The 16,301-nt window shown below is 46.3% G+C and overlaps 1 protein-coding gene across 4 annotated transcripts; it reads right to left on the minus strand.

Moving 5' to 3' along the window:
* Positions 1–212: 212 nt before the first annotated feature.
* On the minus strand, positions 213–13,716 carry NACA (nascent polypeptide associated complex subunit alpha; the record flags this gene model as incomplete). Of its 4 annotated transcripts, none has more annotated exons than XM_080811527.1 (8): positions 13,552–13,716; positions 12,593–12,664; positions 2,910–2,995; positions 2,648–2,725; positions 1,641–1,787; positions 1,056–1,184; positions 525–647; positions 213–337 (listed from the first exon to the last, which is right to left on the minus strand). In XM_080811527.1, exons 2-8 carry the CDS (start codon positions 12,660–12,662, stop codon positions 323–325), a joined length of 648 nt encoding a protein of 215 aa, XP_080667653.1. In that variant the 5' UTR covers positions 12,663–12,664; positions 13,552–13,716. The 4 variants fall into 4 exon arrangements, with proteins under 4 accessions (XP_080667653.1, XP_080667654.1, XP_080667651.1 ...); XM_080811528.1 differs by having other exon boundaries at positions 12,593–12,754; positions 13,552–13,643; XM_080811525.1 differs by lacking the exon at positions 213–337 and having other exon boundaries at positions 498–647; positions 13,552–13,635.
* Positions 13,717–16,301: the final 2,585 nt, after the last annotated feature.

Below are 16,301 nucleotides of genomic sequence, written 5' to 3' on the forward strand. Positions count from 1 at the left end.
ACAGCCTAGTATAGTATCTTTAAGAGATGAAAAGACCGACATTTTAAGTGAGGAATCTGCGGCACTAAACCTTCTCAAACTCAAGCTGAGCCCTTAAGGTAAATTACATGTTTTCATTTCTAGAGAATTCGTGGGTTTTTTTTTTTTTTTTTTTTGGGTGGTGGGGAGGCAGGTGGGTGGAAGGAGGGAGAAGAGACCAAGCACCCACTGAGTTCATCCAACAAGAAGCCATAACTTTATTAATGATAGAAACAGTACAAATTTCAAACCAAGCTGCAGTTATTCTTTTGAAACACCAAAAAAAGTCCTCGTTTTCAGATGGTTACATTGTTAATTCCTGTAAGAAAAGAGATCATTAGAGTAGTTAGAGGCAAATTGGGAATTCAGGCCCCTAAGTATGAGGTAATTCGGAACAGGCTTTGGAATGAAGCTTCCTAAACTGGCTGATCTTAAGTACAGAAAATAAAGTCACCCCGAACTGGTCAAGGCTGAAGAAGTCAAGGAATAAAGGCTTTGACACTTACCATAATAGCATTTACAATATCATTACTGTTGTTCTTCAGGGCTCGGACTGCCTTTGCTCTTGACACATTTGCTTGTGACATGACCAATTCTATGTCCTTAACCTCTACACCGGTTTCATCAACCTAAGAGAAGGGAGAAAAACACAATAACCCAAAGGCCAAGAAAAATTCTGGTAGTTCTTTGGAGACAGAAGTCTCTTATATCTAGTTCTTAATATAACTCAGAAACTAAGTCAATTGAGTTCGAGAGCCTAAAGCAATGTAGAACGCACCCATCAATACTAGATAATACTGGGTGCCTGGGTGGTTCAGTCGGTTAAGCGTCTGCCTTTGGCTCAGGTCACGATCCTGGGGTCCCAGGATTGAACCCCAAGCAGCCCCAAGCTGCTTCTCCCTCTGCCTCTCTCTCATGGATAAATAACAAATTTGTATTACAAATAATAATATATTATATGTAATATTATAAATAAAATCTTAAACACAAAATACTATCTGGAGAGGATTGAAAGTATATAAGATTTCCCTATATACCTCTTCCTCTTCACTCTCCTCTTGTACAGTTGGAGTCTGTGTGTTTTCTTGAATGTTTGAGACAGCTTCACCTTGAACTTTGAATTTCTCAGCAGCTGCCAGTTGTGCTTGCTGAGATAAATCCTCGATCTGCAGGGCAGAAAATACAGATTTTTTTTTTTTTTTTCAGAAAATACAGATTTATGTGACAAGATCAATCTGTAGTTAAGTGAAATAAATCACTTATATCTTTTCCAAACTCTTACTCTAAAGCTACTTCAAGTTAACTTACTATATAGCTTTAAATTATTTGCCCTAAGATTATGTTATCACTGTACAGAGAGAACTAGTTTAGGTCTAAAGCAGTGATTCTCAACTGGGAGGTAATTTTGTCATCCAGGGACATCTATCAAATGTCTGGAGATTTTTTTGGTTATCACATCTGGGCAGGATGCTGCTAAACATCTCTAACACTCAGGAAAGCCCCTCCCACAACAAGGAATTATCTGACCTCAAATTTCACACCAAAGAATTATCTAACTCTTAACTATCAATAGTGCTGAGGTTGAGAAACCCTGGTCTAGAGCGCGTCCAAGAAAACTTTACCTTGGCTTCCCCAAAAACTATGTAGGTATCTGAAGCTGGGCTCTTGTAGACATCTGGTTTTGTGATGACAAAGAGGATATTCTTAGATTTCCGGATAGTGACTCTTGTAACCCCTGTAACCTGTCGAAGACCCAGTTTGGACATAGCCTAAGGAATAGAAAAGAACATCAGGTTTTCAACTTCTCTAGAAGCAGCTTCACAGGGGAACCTAGGTGGCTCAGTCAGTTGAATGTCCAACTCTTGATTTCGGCTCTTATCTCAGGGTTGTGAGATCGAGCCCCACACATCAGGCTCTGCACTTAGCAGGGATTCTGTTTCTCCCTCTACCTCTTCCCCTGTTCCCGCACACATTCTCTCACCCCGATAAATAATATCTTAAAAAAAGAAGTAGCTTTAGGAAGTAAAGAACATAGTAGTAACTATATCCAAAGTAAAGCCTTAACTGAGGGTTGCTAGAAGGGAAGGGGGTAGGGAGACGGGGTAACTGGGTTGACATTAAGGAGGGTACATGACGTAATGAGCACTGGGTATTACTGAAGACTGATGAACTGGGGCTCCTGGGTGGCTTAGTCGGTTGGATGTCTGCTTTTGGCTCAGGTTGCGATCCTAGGACAGGAAAGGGCCCCATATCGGGCTCCCTGCTCAGCGGGGAGTCTGCTTTTCCCTCTCCCTCTGACCCTCCTCTTGGCTTGTGCTGTCTCAAATAGATAAAATAAAATCTTAAAAAAAAAAAAGACTGATGAATCACTGACCTCTACTTCTGACACCAGTAATACATTAAATGTTAATTAAATTTAAATGAAAAAAAGTAACAAACCAAATGAAAACAAAGCAAAGCCTTTTCCTAGGCTAACTTGATAGTACAGAACTGGCTTCCAGGACTCCTGATTTTTTTTTTTTCCATAGTAATTTCTATCACTATAAATATGATTCTACCATTACAGTTCCCCCTCTCTAAAGCTGCTTCATCAGAACCTTTAATCCTTGTTCATAACTTAAAAACTTACCTTCCGTGCCTTCTTTTCACTCCGGCTCTGTTTTGCTTTACTGACTGGTTCTTCGTCAATTTCAGCGGCTGCTGCCAGCTGAAGAAAGAAAACAGCTATGAGTACACTGGAATATAAGGCCTAGATATCACAACCCCCATGAGGTTTTCCCTTTATGAAGGTTCACAGTTCCAAATATTGAAGTCAGCTTCTCTGATCAACCCTTGTTCTTCAATGCTTCTTTGACTCAAGTACTCTGACCAGCAAGTAGGAGAACACCCACCTGGGCTTGTTGTGTGGTTGCCTGTGTGGAATCCTGTTCCTCAAGCTCTGGTACTGATTCATCACTGTCAGATTCTGTTCCAGACCCTGAGATGACAAATTTAACTTTTACTATTTTACAGTAGATTATAAGGAAAAGACACCTCACCAGACTATTGTGGACTAGAGGTCACTGGCTTATGCTAGACCTCACAAAGTTAAATGTAAACCAAGTGACTTGTATGAAGCCAGCTTGACAGCCTCCAACTCAGCCATATACTAGTGTGTACACATCCATTAAAGACCCAGCCCCAGAAATAAGAGGTAATTACTAGTTACAGCCAAGCAGTTTATAAAGAGTAACTGTTTCCTTTCTCCTAAGGTCTTCACTTGGCACAGGCCAACACCGAGGACCTCCGTAACTCCAAATTCTACCCGATAGCCCAACCATCTCCAAAAGGTTATGGCAGACAAGGTTATCTCCAGATACATTTAAATAAAAAAAAAAGAAGGTTCACACTGTGGAGGCAGACCAGGGAGGACACTTTCCCCTCATCCTTACACTGAGTTGGGGAAGGCCAGAAGCAGTTGTGTACACACATTTAGCCTTGTTTTCAAACCACTTACTCTAGCAATTTGGTTTCATCAACAAAGCCTGAAGATTCTCAAAGATTGTCAACCTATAGTTCTAATAGTCACTTCTGCTAGAGCCTGTCCTGTGACCTCTCCCCTTTCTTCCAAATATAATTCACATATTTTAAGTTTACCTCAATCAAACGGCCAAGCATCAATAAAGACTACTGAGAGAAAAAAGCAGACACCTGCACCATTCTCAGGCTAGGAAAAGAAGTCTTGAAAAGGGAGTCCCCTGGGCACTGGTCATTACTGAATCTAAATCATGAAAAGAAATTCAAATAGTTCCGTATTTCCCAACATTTTAGCAAATCCCAGGCCCAGGGACAAGGTTAGTTATGTGGTAGAAATTAGAGCAAATTAAAAGGTCTAAAAGGTCTTGGTTTTCAATGTCAGATCACTCAGGTAAAAAGATGGCAGATCCAGGGTTAGCTTGGACCATATTATACAAGATGATACAAAACAGACTATCTGAGGTGATGAAAACCAAGATTGATTAACATTCCTAGAGCTTTTGCATTTAAAATTATCGTTCTATGTTCTATGTCCAAACACAAGTAGATACACTGGAGAAAGCGGCGCATCCTAGGGTTAGTACGGTGGGTAGCCCCAGGAGGGGTGTGGGCGACACACCATGCACACAGCAAACCAAGGCAAATACCCTTGTTGTTCTTCAGAACAGGCTGCTTGGCAGAGGGGGTTGGGGCAAGGATCCCAGCAGGTTTGGGGGTGGGCATGTTGACGAGGACCGACTGGAAAGGCAGTCCCCCCGAGATTGGTTCCGGGGGAATCAGAGGCGGCAGCTCATCCTCATCAGCAGGGGCTGAGGGCTTACAGGGTGATTCCAGCACCAGCCCAGGTGAGGACGGCAGAAATTGCTGTTTAGGAAGCAGAGGGGGAACTGGGGAGGGAGCGAGAGGCAAAGAGACTGATGGGGTGGGTGCTGGAGGGATAGATGCTGATCCAGCTTTAGGAAGGACCTTCTCAGAGGAAACTGTTGCTAGAGGAGTAGATGTCACAGACTCAAGAGGAAGAGTCAAAGGGCTCTTTGGGGAATGGGCAGAATCTTTGCTTTTTAATGGAGAAACAGGGTTGGTTTTGGGAGCCTTTGAAGAGACTTTTTGAGCAGAGACTGTCAGCGGGGCTGGAGCCACTGTAGGAAGGGGTCCTATAGTACCACTCTTAGCTGAAGGATCTGGGCACACAGGAGGTGAAGTAGCAGAACTCTTCTTGGCCAGTGGACCTTTCTCAGAGGGAGCTGTGACAGCTGGTATACTTTCTGGAGCTAGGGCAACAAGTCCTGCTTTGAGAGCTGTGGAGCCTTTCTTTACTGGTAGGCCTTTAGAAGCCAGAGGGGCAATGGACCCCAGGGGACATGTGACTGAAATTGGAGAGGTAGGGGCCTCTTTGGGTGAGGGAGGACTCTCAGATGAGGGAGTGGGGGCACCTTTGGATGTGGTAGCCGGGGCTCTCTTGGGGGATGGAGTTCCTCCTGGGAATCTTTTGGAGGATGGAGTTGCTGAGGTCCCTTTCGGGGCTGGGGCTGCCGGAGACTCTTTGGAGGAAGGAGTCACAGCTGGGGGAGTGGATGGCCCCTTCGGAGATGGGGTTCCTGGAGCCCCTTTGGGGGTTGGAGTTTCTGGAGACTCTTTGGGGGAAGGAGTCACAGTTGAGGGAGTAAGGGACCCTTTGAGAGATGGGGCACCTGGGGCTTTTTTTGAGGAAGGAGCAACAGCTGGGGGAGTGGAAGTCTCTTTAGGGGACAGGGTTCCTGGGCCCCCTTTGGGGGAGGGAGGAGCCACAGGTGGGGCAGTGGGGGGCCCTTTGGGAGGTGGAGTAGCTACAGTGGGGGTCCCTTTGGGAGGCTGGGTAGCTGGGGACTCTCTGGGGGTGGAAGGAGCCCCAGTTGGGGGAGTGGAAGTCTCTTTAGGGGATGGGGTTGCTTGGCCCCCTTTAGGAGATGGAGTTGCTGGAGCTCTTTTGGGGCCTGGAGCTGCTTGGGACTTTTTGGGAGAGGGAGGAGCCACAGCTGGGGGAGTGGAGGCCCCTTTGGGAGGTGGGGTAGCTGGAGTTCTTTTGGGGGCTGGAGTTGCTTGGGACTCTTTGAAAGAGGAAGGAGCCATAACTTGGGGGGTGAAGTCCCCTCTGGGAGGTTGGGTAGCTGGGGACTCTTTGGGAGAAGAAGGAGTCATAGCTGGGGGAATGGAGGTCTCTTTAGCAGATGGGGTTGCTGGGCCCCCTTTGGGGGAGGGAGGAGCCATAGATGGGGCAGTGGGGGGCCCTTTGGGAGAGGAAGGAGTCACAGCTGGGGGAGTGGAGGTCTCTTTAGGGGATGGGGTTGCTGGGCCCCCTTTGGGGGAGGGAGGAGCTGCAGATAGGGCAGTGGGGGCCCCTTTGGAAGATGGAGTAGTTGGGGCTCTTTTGGGAGACTGGGTAGCTGGGCACACTTTGGGGGAGGAAGGAGCCACAGCTGGGGGAGTGGAATTCTCTTTAGGAAATGGGGTTCCTGGGCCCCCTTTGGGAGAGGAAGCTGGGGGAGTGGAGTTCTCTTTAGGGGATGGGGTTGCTGGGCCCCCTTTAGGGGATGGAGTAGTTGGGGCTCTTTTGGGAGATTGGGTAGCTGGACACTCTGTGGGAGTTGCCTGAGACCCTTTGGGGGAGGAAGGAGCTACAGCTGGGGGAGTGGAGGTCTCTTTAGGGGATGGGGTTGCTGGGCTCCCTTTGGGGGAGGGAGGAGCCACAGGTGGGGCAGTGGGGGCCACTTTGGGAGATGGAGTAGTTGGGGCTCTTTTGGGAGACTGGGTAGCTGGGCACTCTTTGGGGGAGGAAGGAGCCACAGTGGGGGGAGTGGAGGTCTCTTTAGGGGATGGGGTTGCTGGGCCCCCTTTGGGAGAGGGAGGAGTCACAACTGGGGGAGCAGAGCTCTCCTTAGGGGATGGAGTTGCTGGGCCCCCTTTGGGAGGAGCCACAGCTGGGGAAGTGGGGGTCCCTTTGGGAGATGGAGTAGCTGGGGCTCTTTTGGGGGCTGGAGTTGCTTGAGACTCCTTGGGAGAGGGAGAAGGCACAGTTTGGGAGGTGGGGGCCCCTCTGGGAGGCTGGGTAGGTGGGGACTTTTTGGGAGAGGAAGGAGTCATAGCTGGGGGAGTGGAGGCCTCTTTAGGGGATGGGGTTGCTGTGCCCCCTTTGGGAGGTGGAGTCACTGGGGTTCTTTTGGGGGCTGGAGTTGCCTGAGACCCTTTGGGGGAGGGAGGAGTCACAGGTGGGGGAGTGGAGGTCTCTTTAGGGAATGGGGTTGTTTGGCTCCCTTTGGGGGAGGGAGGAGCCACAGGTGGGGCAGTGGGGGGCCCTTTGGGAGATGGAGTAGCTGGGCCTCTTTTGGGGGCTGGAGTTGCTTGGGACTCTTTGGGAGAGGGAGGGGCCACAGCTTGGGGGTTGGGGGTCCTTTTGGGGGAGGAAGGAGTCACTGCTGGAGTGGAGGACTCTTTAGGAGATGGAGCTGCTGGGTCCCCTTTGGGGGATGAAGGAGCCACAGCTGAGGCAGTGGGGGTCCCTTTGGGAGATGGAGTAGCTGGGGCTCTTTTGGGGGCTGGAGCTGCTTGTGACTTTTTGGAGGATGAGGTTGCTGGGGCTCCTTTGGGGGAGGAAGGAACCAGAGCTGGGGGAGTGAAGGCCTCTTTGGGAGGTGGGGTATCTGGGGTCTCTTTGGGGGAAAGAGTGGGGGAATGCTTCTTGGCCAGTGACCCTTTAGGGACTTGAAAAGAAAGACTGGCCTCTGGAAGAAAGGAAGCTTCAACTGGAGAAATAGGGGAGGAGTGATTTCCAGCAGGAGTATCAGGAATAGCAGGAACACTTTTCGAAAGAGGAGAAAGAGTTAAGGTAGTAGGAGGAGCTGAACCCTTCTTGGTTGGACGTCTTTTAGTTTGAGGAGACACACTAGTACCTAAAGGAGATGGAGAGTCACCTAAGTAAGTTCCTTTCGAAGATGCATTAAGAGAAGCACAAGCACCAGAGTCCTTGGTTGGGTGCCCTTCAGGAGAGGAAGCCACAGGTGCCAATGCTGAGGTATGAGAAATACCGTGAACTTTCTTTGCACCTTGAGGACGAAGAGAGGGAAAGGGTTCAGACTTGGGAATTTCCGGGGCTAGTACTATGGCAGCTGGAAAAGCAGAAACATTCTGGGGGGATAAAGTCACAGCTGGAGCCACAGGGCAACTTTCAGAGACTGGAGGAACCATGGGTAAAGTAAGAGTGGAACTACCCTTCTTACCTGGATGGCTTTTATGAGATAAAGAGACATCTAGAAAAGGGCTGGGTGTAGTGGAGGTACCTTTGGTAACTGCAGGAGCCACTTCCGCAGTAGCATCACGTTCCAGAGGAAATGTAGCTATGCTTGGGGTGGTGAGAGAACTTTTGAGAGGCAGACTACTGAGGTCTGTCTTGATTATAGAGGCTGGGGAGTTAAAACCCAGAGAGGAAGCAGTACTTGCTGACGTAACCACAGGGAGAGGCTCTACAAGGCTTTTCTTTGCTAAGGAGGCTTCAGGAGAAAGACCTATCTCCAGAGATGATGATATACTTTGGGGAGAGGGGCTATTTTTGGGGGTTGCCAGTACTAACGGTATTAGAGTCGAGTCTTTCTTGGTAGGGAGTCCTGCCTGTTCTGGTGACACAGGGGCTCCAAGAGGAGAGGGAAGTTCAGTTTGGATATTTCCTTGTTTTGGTAACTTTACCAATGCTGATGTAGGGAGACCTTTGGGGTTCTCAGAGACTGAGAGAGGAGGGGGGACTGGTATTCCCAGAGGGATTACCTGAGGAGTAGAAAGCTCTTTGGGAGCCCCAGGAGCCATAATCGAGGCAGTGTGGGAAGCTGAGTCCTCACTACTTACGAGACCTGATGAAACTGGAGGAGACATGCAAGTAGCTACCTCAAGGGTAGTAGGTGTCGCAGAAATTGTGGACGGGTTAGTCATAACGAATGGGATGGTTCCAACAGAAGAAACAGGAGCATCTTTCAAGCTCGGACTCCCCGGAGGAGGAGGAATTTGGGTCACCAAAGGCTGACGAGGAGTGGCATTAGGAGAGCCTTTCAGAATGAGACAGGCTGTAGGAGATAATGGAGAAGAGGTGGCTACGTTTGATGAGCCAGAAGGACTGAAGGAAGCTATGCCAGTGACAGCAGGGGGGTCTTTCTCAATAGAAAGGGCCAGAGGGGAAGCTGGAGCCCCCAAAGTAGAAGCCACCTCATTTCTGGAAGGAAGTGGAGGAATTACAGATCTCTGAGAAGGGTAAGAGGCCCCAATGGGAGAATGAGATGCAGAAATGGCATCCACTTTAGGATTTGACAGAACATTAGGACCTGTTTGACCTAAGGGTGGAATAGGAGAATCAAGAGAACCCTGATGTAAAGGTGCTAGATGAGAGCCCAGAGAAGTGAGGAAAACTGGAGTGACGCTGGGAGCCACAGATATAGACTGGGTTGAAAGAGGTAATGTAGCAGGTGAATTAAGGGGTCCCTTTAGGCTGAGGCTTTCAGGGTTTTGTGAAGAAGTCAGAGCTGAGGAAACAGGGATGCCTTTGAACTGAGGGGGAGTGACAGCTGGGGGAGTGGTGGGTGGCATTTGAGGACATGCGGCTGCTCCAGACTGAACAGAGGCCAAGGGAGTTCCAAGATGGGAAGGAACAGCACTAACTATACCTGGAGGGATAGGGGTGCCTTTTAGATTAGGGCCGACTTGCAGGGGAATTTGAATAGAAGAGGTCTTTGGTTCTGAGGAAACAACGGGAGTTGACAGAGATGTTACTGACCCTGACTCAGCCCCAGCAATCAAAGGAGGTGAATTAAGAGGGTTAAGTGGATAAGCAGAGCTCTTTTGAACTGAGTGGGGAGCCAAGGCCACCAGAGCCAAGGGAGCTGAAGAGGAATGGGCATCTTTCACAGCTGGAGTTATCATGGGAGAGGCCAGAGCTAAGGCAGCTGGGGAGATGGGAGGCCCTATTAGGTTTGGTAGGAAAACTGGGGTGTCAGTGGGAGAAGGGGCAACTCCCAAAGGAAGGGTTGTTCCAGAGGATGACTGCGGAAAAGGAGCTTCAAAGGGGGTTGAGACAACACTAGAGGGAGGAAGGAATGGGGAAGCCTGGTTAGGGGTTGCCAGAGGGCATTGTTGGGGGGCCAGGGAGCAAGGAGGGGGAAGGGTAGATTCAGGCTGCCTTAAGGCAGCAGTGACACTCAAGGCTGAAGACACAGGAAGCACAGCTGGAGGAGAAAAGCAAAAAAGGGGATAAGGAAGGAAAGGGAAGGAAAAAAACAAAGGTGAGTTATGCAGCCCAAGTTGGTACAACATGCCTCACAGGAAACACGGAATTTTTAATCCAAGGATGAAAAGTCACCGCACAGGATTAGACAAAGGTGACAGGCAACAGCAACCTTCCCCAAATATACTTCAGTGGTCGATTAAGAATACATCCCTCTCCCCATCTCCCACATTTCCCAAGTTCTACCCTCCCCCACAAGCAAACTATTTTAAGGTGGAGATAATAGTCTAAGCAGCCTATTAATCTCTAAATGGGGAGCACAGGCCTAGGAGTGGGTTGGGAACAGCATGCTTTCCACCCTTTCCCAGATGTGCCCTCCCTTCCCTCCTTGAATGAACCCAAAGTCTTTCTTATAGGCCATAGAATACCAATAGAATAGATGTTCTACTGTCAAGGATCACAAACTAACTGAAACAGATACTGAAAATTGGAACAAGGCAGGCAGGGAGTGGTGATAATGATGGGGAGCCGGAACTGAATGAAAAAACAAAAACAAAAAACAACCCTCCTCTCACCCCTGCAACAAACCAAGTCTTTATATGCTCAGGCTTTCACTAGGTCAAGAAAAACCTGACTCTTAGAATAAAGTCTTAGGTGGCACCTGGGTGGCTCAGTGGGTTAAAGCCTCTGCCTTCAGCTCAGGTCATGATCCCAGGGTCCTGGGATCGAGCCCCACATTGGGCTCTCTGCTCAGCAGGGAGCCTGTTTCCCTGGCTCTCTCTCTGCCTGCCTCTCTGCCTACTTGTGATCTCTGTCAAATAAATAAATAAAATCTTAAAAAAAAAAAAAGAATAAAATTTTAGGAAGGTGGTGTTGACATACAATTCTGTGTGAAGTATTAAATACTAAGTCACTTTGCCTCCCTATGCCTCAGTTTACCTACTGACCCAAAACAAACAAGCAAAAAACCAACCACAAATGGGTTGTACTTCATAATGTCCACATACCTTCCTAGGTATTGCTAGCTCTTCAGACATCAATTTAAGATGAATTAGACTGCTAGGGAGAGAGCTTAGTCACAAGGGTAGGGGTTGTATTATGAAACTGCAGGCTAACTTGTTAAACCAGACTGTGGTTCTATTTTGGAAGTAGGGAATTGGAGTGGAGAATACATTGGTTCTCCACCCCTTAATCTGGATAAGTATGTCATTCTGCCAAAATAGACCAATGTTCAGCACTACAGTAAAGCTCAGTAAGATTTCCTGAATGATAAAAACTCACAATTTATTCAACCACTAATTCTAGTTAGAGTATTCAACTCCAGAAAAGGACAGGTGGCTCAACCAGGTTTTCCTGGAGAGTTGGTAGGTCAAAATCTTGTGATTAAAGGGCAAATGCCTCCAAACATATGAATCAGAATTTGAAACTTAGAATGTTTTCCTCTGACTGGACTTCCAAGATGGTTAGTTAAAGCCCAATTTACTTGCTTTAGACACCACAACCAACTCCTTGGGCTCGTTTTCACATTCATTATAACTACCTAATTAAGAAAAAATTCAGTGTTTTACCACTGGCCCTCCCTTAATATTACTAGACCTACTGTGCAAGCTCTAACTATTCAGAAATAAGCTTAACAGCACTAAGGATGACTTCAGAAGCAAATGGCATGAGGCTTGAAACAAATTCATCTAAATTTCAGTCTCCGTACTTGTAAAATCAAGTTGTTCAATAAGGTTTTGATTAGTACTGAATTACAAGATCTTTAGAGATCAGTCCTTTATTTTCTCTTTCCATTAAGTCCCCTGTACTTCAAGGATTTCATATAGCTTGTTCACTAGCTTAGAGGCCCCTTCCTTTTTCTTTTCTAGCAGCTGTATTAATCCCTTCAGCTGCTAAAATCAGACAGGTGGGGAGAGAGAACCTCAATGCTTTCAACTATAAACAACTCTATTTTAAGTCCAGAAGGGGAAAGGAATTGCTTAAGTGACAGGTGGGGTTAAAAAAAAAGTTTATAGTAAGAAAAAGTGAGGATGGAAGTTACAGGCTGAAGATTCTTTTCATTTATTTCAGCACAACTGACACAGCAAGAACATCATTAAATATTTTTCACTACACCCTCTCAAGTTTTCTAGAGAAGTATTTTAACGAGAATTTGAAACCTGCCTTTATACTATGTTTATATCCATTAACTTCAAAGCTGAAGAGCAGTCAAAGGAAAACTTTATTTCAATCTTGGGTTCCGGGCAAGCTGTTGATTCCAGCACACTATAAACATCTTAGCACCAACCATAAAATAAGTGAACTAACCCAGCAGGGCCCTGCGGCCCAGTAGGACACATTTACCACCAGCACACCTCATCCAGACATGTGACGAAGTCACAATGCCAAGCTCTGCCATCTAAAACCTTGATGCAACTTGCTGGCTCCATCTTCACAAAGCTCAGGTCTCCTTGGCCTGCAAGTGTGTCATCCAGTTCCAATAGTTAAGAATCACCGAGCCCCCTCCCTGCTCAGTTTTACTGTGAGTTGAGGGCTCCCCAGTACGACCTATGAGGTAGTTGCCATAATTTACATTGCAGGCCTGGGAGCTTTTTTATGCTCTCGGATCTTAAATATACTGTTTATAGTCCATTCCTTAATGAAGTCCCTCCAGGACGGCAGTTAGTATCACAGATTCTCCTCCCTGGTAAAGCTACAGCCATCTTTAATGAGTTAACTCTGAAAAAACCAAGGGTATTCCCTTTGCCATTTTACCCACCAAATGGTCTTAGGGTCAGTCTTAAAATTTTAATGAACAGTAAGGGGACTAGGGAAACCTACCTGTCTCAGCCTGGGGCTGTGGCAACTCCTGCTCTGTAGCAGGGACGGTTTCTGTGGCTTCACCAGGCATTTCTGAAGGGAATAAAAAGGAGGCCTGAATTGACTGGGATCCGTTCTGCTGCCCAACCCAGAGTCAAATATTCTTAAAAACTCTGCGAAGGGCTGTTAAGGAAAAAAAAAAAAAAAAAAAAAAAATTACGAGGATGTTTCAGGACAATCCTCCCCAAAGCAGCTGGGAATAGGTAAGAAATAAGACGTGACTCTCGGATCGCGGGTCAAGCGAATCACCTTCTACTTCCCTTTACTCCGCAGAGAACGAACCTTCAGTGCCCAAGGGGTTCCTTTTATTCTACACTCCAAATCCCACAGAGCCAACACTCAGCACTGCGTTCTCAACCCCAGGGAGAGGATCCCGATCTGGCTCCCGAACGCGGGTGACTTCAGACGCTAGCCTGCACCACCTCCTACACTCACGCCGCCTGGGCTGGGACCACCAGGTCTCCCGTTTGCCGGACTTTCGGGAACCAGGAGGGGAAAGAGAGTGCCTGAAGTCCCAACACTCGCTTGTCACAATTAAGAACGGCGTGTGCGTGTGTGTGCGCGCGCGGGGGTGGGGGTGTTCCAAGGCTGTGACCCCCTTAACCTCCTTTGGGTTCTCGTGAAGCCGTTCCCAACCCCAGACACACTCCGCTTCCGCCCCCCACACCGCAACGGCTCTATGTCGCCAGCCTTGGCCTCCAGGCGCGGCAGGCGGCCCTTCTGCCCTGCTTTTGCCAGGACATCAACCGCAGACCCCATTTTGTCCGGAGGCCCCAAGGCCACACTTCCCAGGGCCAAGTAGGAACCCAGCAGCCCCATAAAGCCTCCAACTCCCCTTAGCTCCTAGTCTCTGGGGCGGTATAGTCCGCAAGAAAGGAGGATGGCTGCGGATAGAGAGTTGCGGCGAAGACAGGACTTACTGTGCGGGGGACGCGGAACCAAGATGGCGGCAGAAAGAGAGCGAGCGAGAGCGTGACCCACGCCTGTTGCAGAAGGAAGCCTGGCGGAGGGGGCGGGACCAAGATCCGATTCCGGGTCAGGAGCTGCCGGCAGTCACTTCCTTTGAGTGACCCGTCCTACAGTTCCCGGGCTGGGGTGGTGATGAGGTCTAAATAAGGGTAAGAATTCGGAACAGGACGCGCTGGCTTGGCAGGAACCTCAATCTCGAGCCGTGCACTCCTTAGATAGCCGACCCCTTTCCGTCCCCTGAGTCGAGGCATTTTTTTATACCCGAAAGGAAAGTGTAGTGAGAGAAGCAACCTCTGCCCTCTGGTCAGTAAAGTAGCCACAGCGGTATTATAGTGACTTTTTGACTTCCCTTTTTCAACTAATGCAGGGAAATAGGAGATACTAAATAATATCGAACGCCACAGATTGTAGTCACATCATTGTAAGATAGCAGTGACTGAGGTTAACCCTCAATTATTTTATTTTTGGAATACACAATTTAGATCGATGTTGAAACTATTAGATTACACTCCTCAGAGAAAAGCACATAGGCATATATACAATTCTTTTTGCCTGCTGTTTTGGGCAAATAGATATCCTGAAACTCATCCATGCTAGTAGTCCCAGACCCCAAGTTAAGAACTCTTGCTTTACACAGTAAGATTCCTGAGAGTAGAATGTAAATTCAGTGGTTTGTTAATGAAAAGGCCATGGGTCCTGATCCCCTTGCCCTCTCAGCCCTACAAAAAGACTCAACAAATACATTACCTAAACCAGCAAAACTATTTGAACTAAAGGCTTTAGGACAATTGTGGCTGCCTTTTAAGGAAAGCAATGACGTTATGCTCTAAAAACTATTTTGAAGTGAGGATTAGTGAATTAGGATTAAATGAAACAGCGGAGTTTACCAGGAATGAGAAATTCTGAAAATTTTTTCAGATAGGGGAGGCAATATTGTGGAATGATTAAGAACATGAACTCTGAAAGGGTGCCTGGCTTGCTCAGTTGGAAGTGCATGCAACTCTTGATCTCAGGTTCATGAGTTCAAGCCCTATGCTGGGTGTAGAGATCAATTAAATAAACTTAAAACACACACACACACACACACACACACAGAACATGGACTCTAGCTATACTTGTCTGAATCACAGCTTTGTCACCTCATAGTGACCTTGGGCAATTTAATTAACCAGTTTGTGCCTCAGTTTCCCCATCTAAAAATGGGGATATAGTAGCTACTTGATAGGATTGTTAGGAAGATTAGGTAATATATGTACATTACTTGGAAAGTGCTTACTATTATTTTTTCTAAGTAAATGTATGATCTGGAAGATTTGTCAGCACAGTCCATTTAACTTCAGAAGAAAGAGCCAGCAATAGCCAATCATCTTCACAGACGAGTAAAGCTATTTTGACCATTTCACTTTCTTTTCCATTAAGCCCACTGACTCTTCTCTCAAGCCCACTGACTCTTCTCTCTGTTGTTAATGACTAAGGAAGGATGTATTTTCTTTCTTTGGATTTCTTTATAAATTGGGCAAGTTTGGAGATGGAAGTCAGTTCTGTGACCTTTGTTTCTACAATTCTCACAAATGGATGAGTTGGTAAAATCAGAGAATAGGGAAGTCAATGGTCTTTGAGCATGTTTCTGCTGTCTTCAAGAACCAAATATTTATTTTGAAAAAAAAAAAAAAAGACTTAATTTTTTAAAAATTGTTTTTATTTAAATTCATTAGCATACAGTATAAAAACATTTATTTTTTTAAAATATTTTATTTATTTGACAGAGAGAGAGACAGCGAGAGAGGGAACACAAGCAGGTGTAGTGGGAGAGGGGGAAGCAGGATTCCCGCTGAGCAACGAGCCCGACCTGGGGCTCGATCCCAGAACCCTGGGATCATGACCAGAGCTGAAGGCAGACACTCAATGACTGAGCCACCCAGGTGCCCCAAAACATTTATACTTTTACATGAGTACAATATGTTACGCTTTATCCAAGAGCTTTAATATTAAAGCATTAAAATACTTTAATGGTAGGCATTAAATGGAAGCTTGAAACATCTCTTTTTGAAAGCATAATACCAGTCTTTATACTCTGGTTCTGAGTTCTTAAGGTAGACTGAGTCTTTAGTAATTTTGTATTCAGGAATTTTAACTGACCCACTGTTTTCCAAACCTAAATACTGAACAATACATAGTAAATAGAGACTCAAATGAGGAATTTTACACAATGGTCTTTAATATTTTTTCTTAAAAAATTAGAAAAGAGAAGGAAATGCAAGGCATTGCTGTGTGTTGACTGCATTGTAAAGTGTTTTATATATATAAACCAAAAGATTAAAAAAAAAAAGAAAAGACTGTATGGCTAAAGAGAAGACAATGTTAAAGGAAACACAAAGGAAAGAAAATAAAATCATAGAAAACACCAACCTGATAGCCTGACTCCTCAGTGTTTCTCAGAAGATGGACTATATTCCAGAATGACTGTTTTGTTTAGACTGGTTGTAAAACCAGGCAAAAGAAATCTGACACTTTTAGAAAAAACAAAAACAAAAACCAACCTATGGAAGAAACAAAACCTTTAAAATTAAGTATCTGGATATGTAGAAAGGGAAGTGTTTTGACAAATAAAATAGGTTTTATGTTGGTGAAATTGGTTATTCTAAGCTGCTGCTTTATGGTGCAGACTAACTCAATTGTTCTCTGAGGAAAAAAGTCAGGA

The sequence above is a fragment of the Martes martes genome (genome assembly GCF_963455335.1).
Source record: "Martes martes genome assembly, chromosome: 8".
Classification (NCBI taxonomy): Eukaryota; Metazoa; Chordata; class Mammalia; order Carnivora; family Mustelidae; genus Martes; species Martes martes.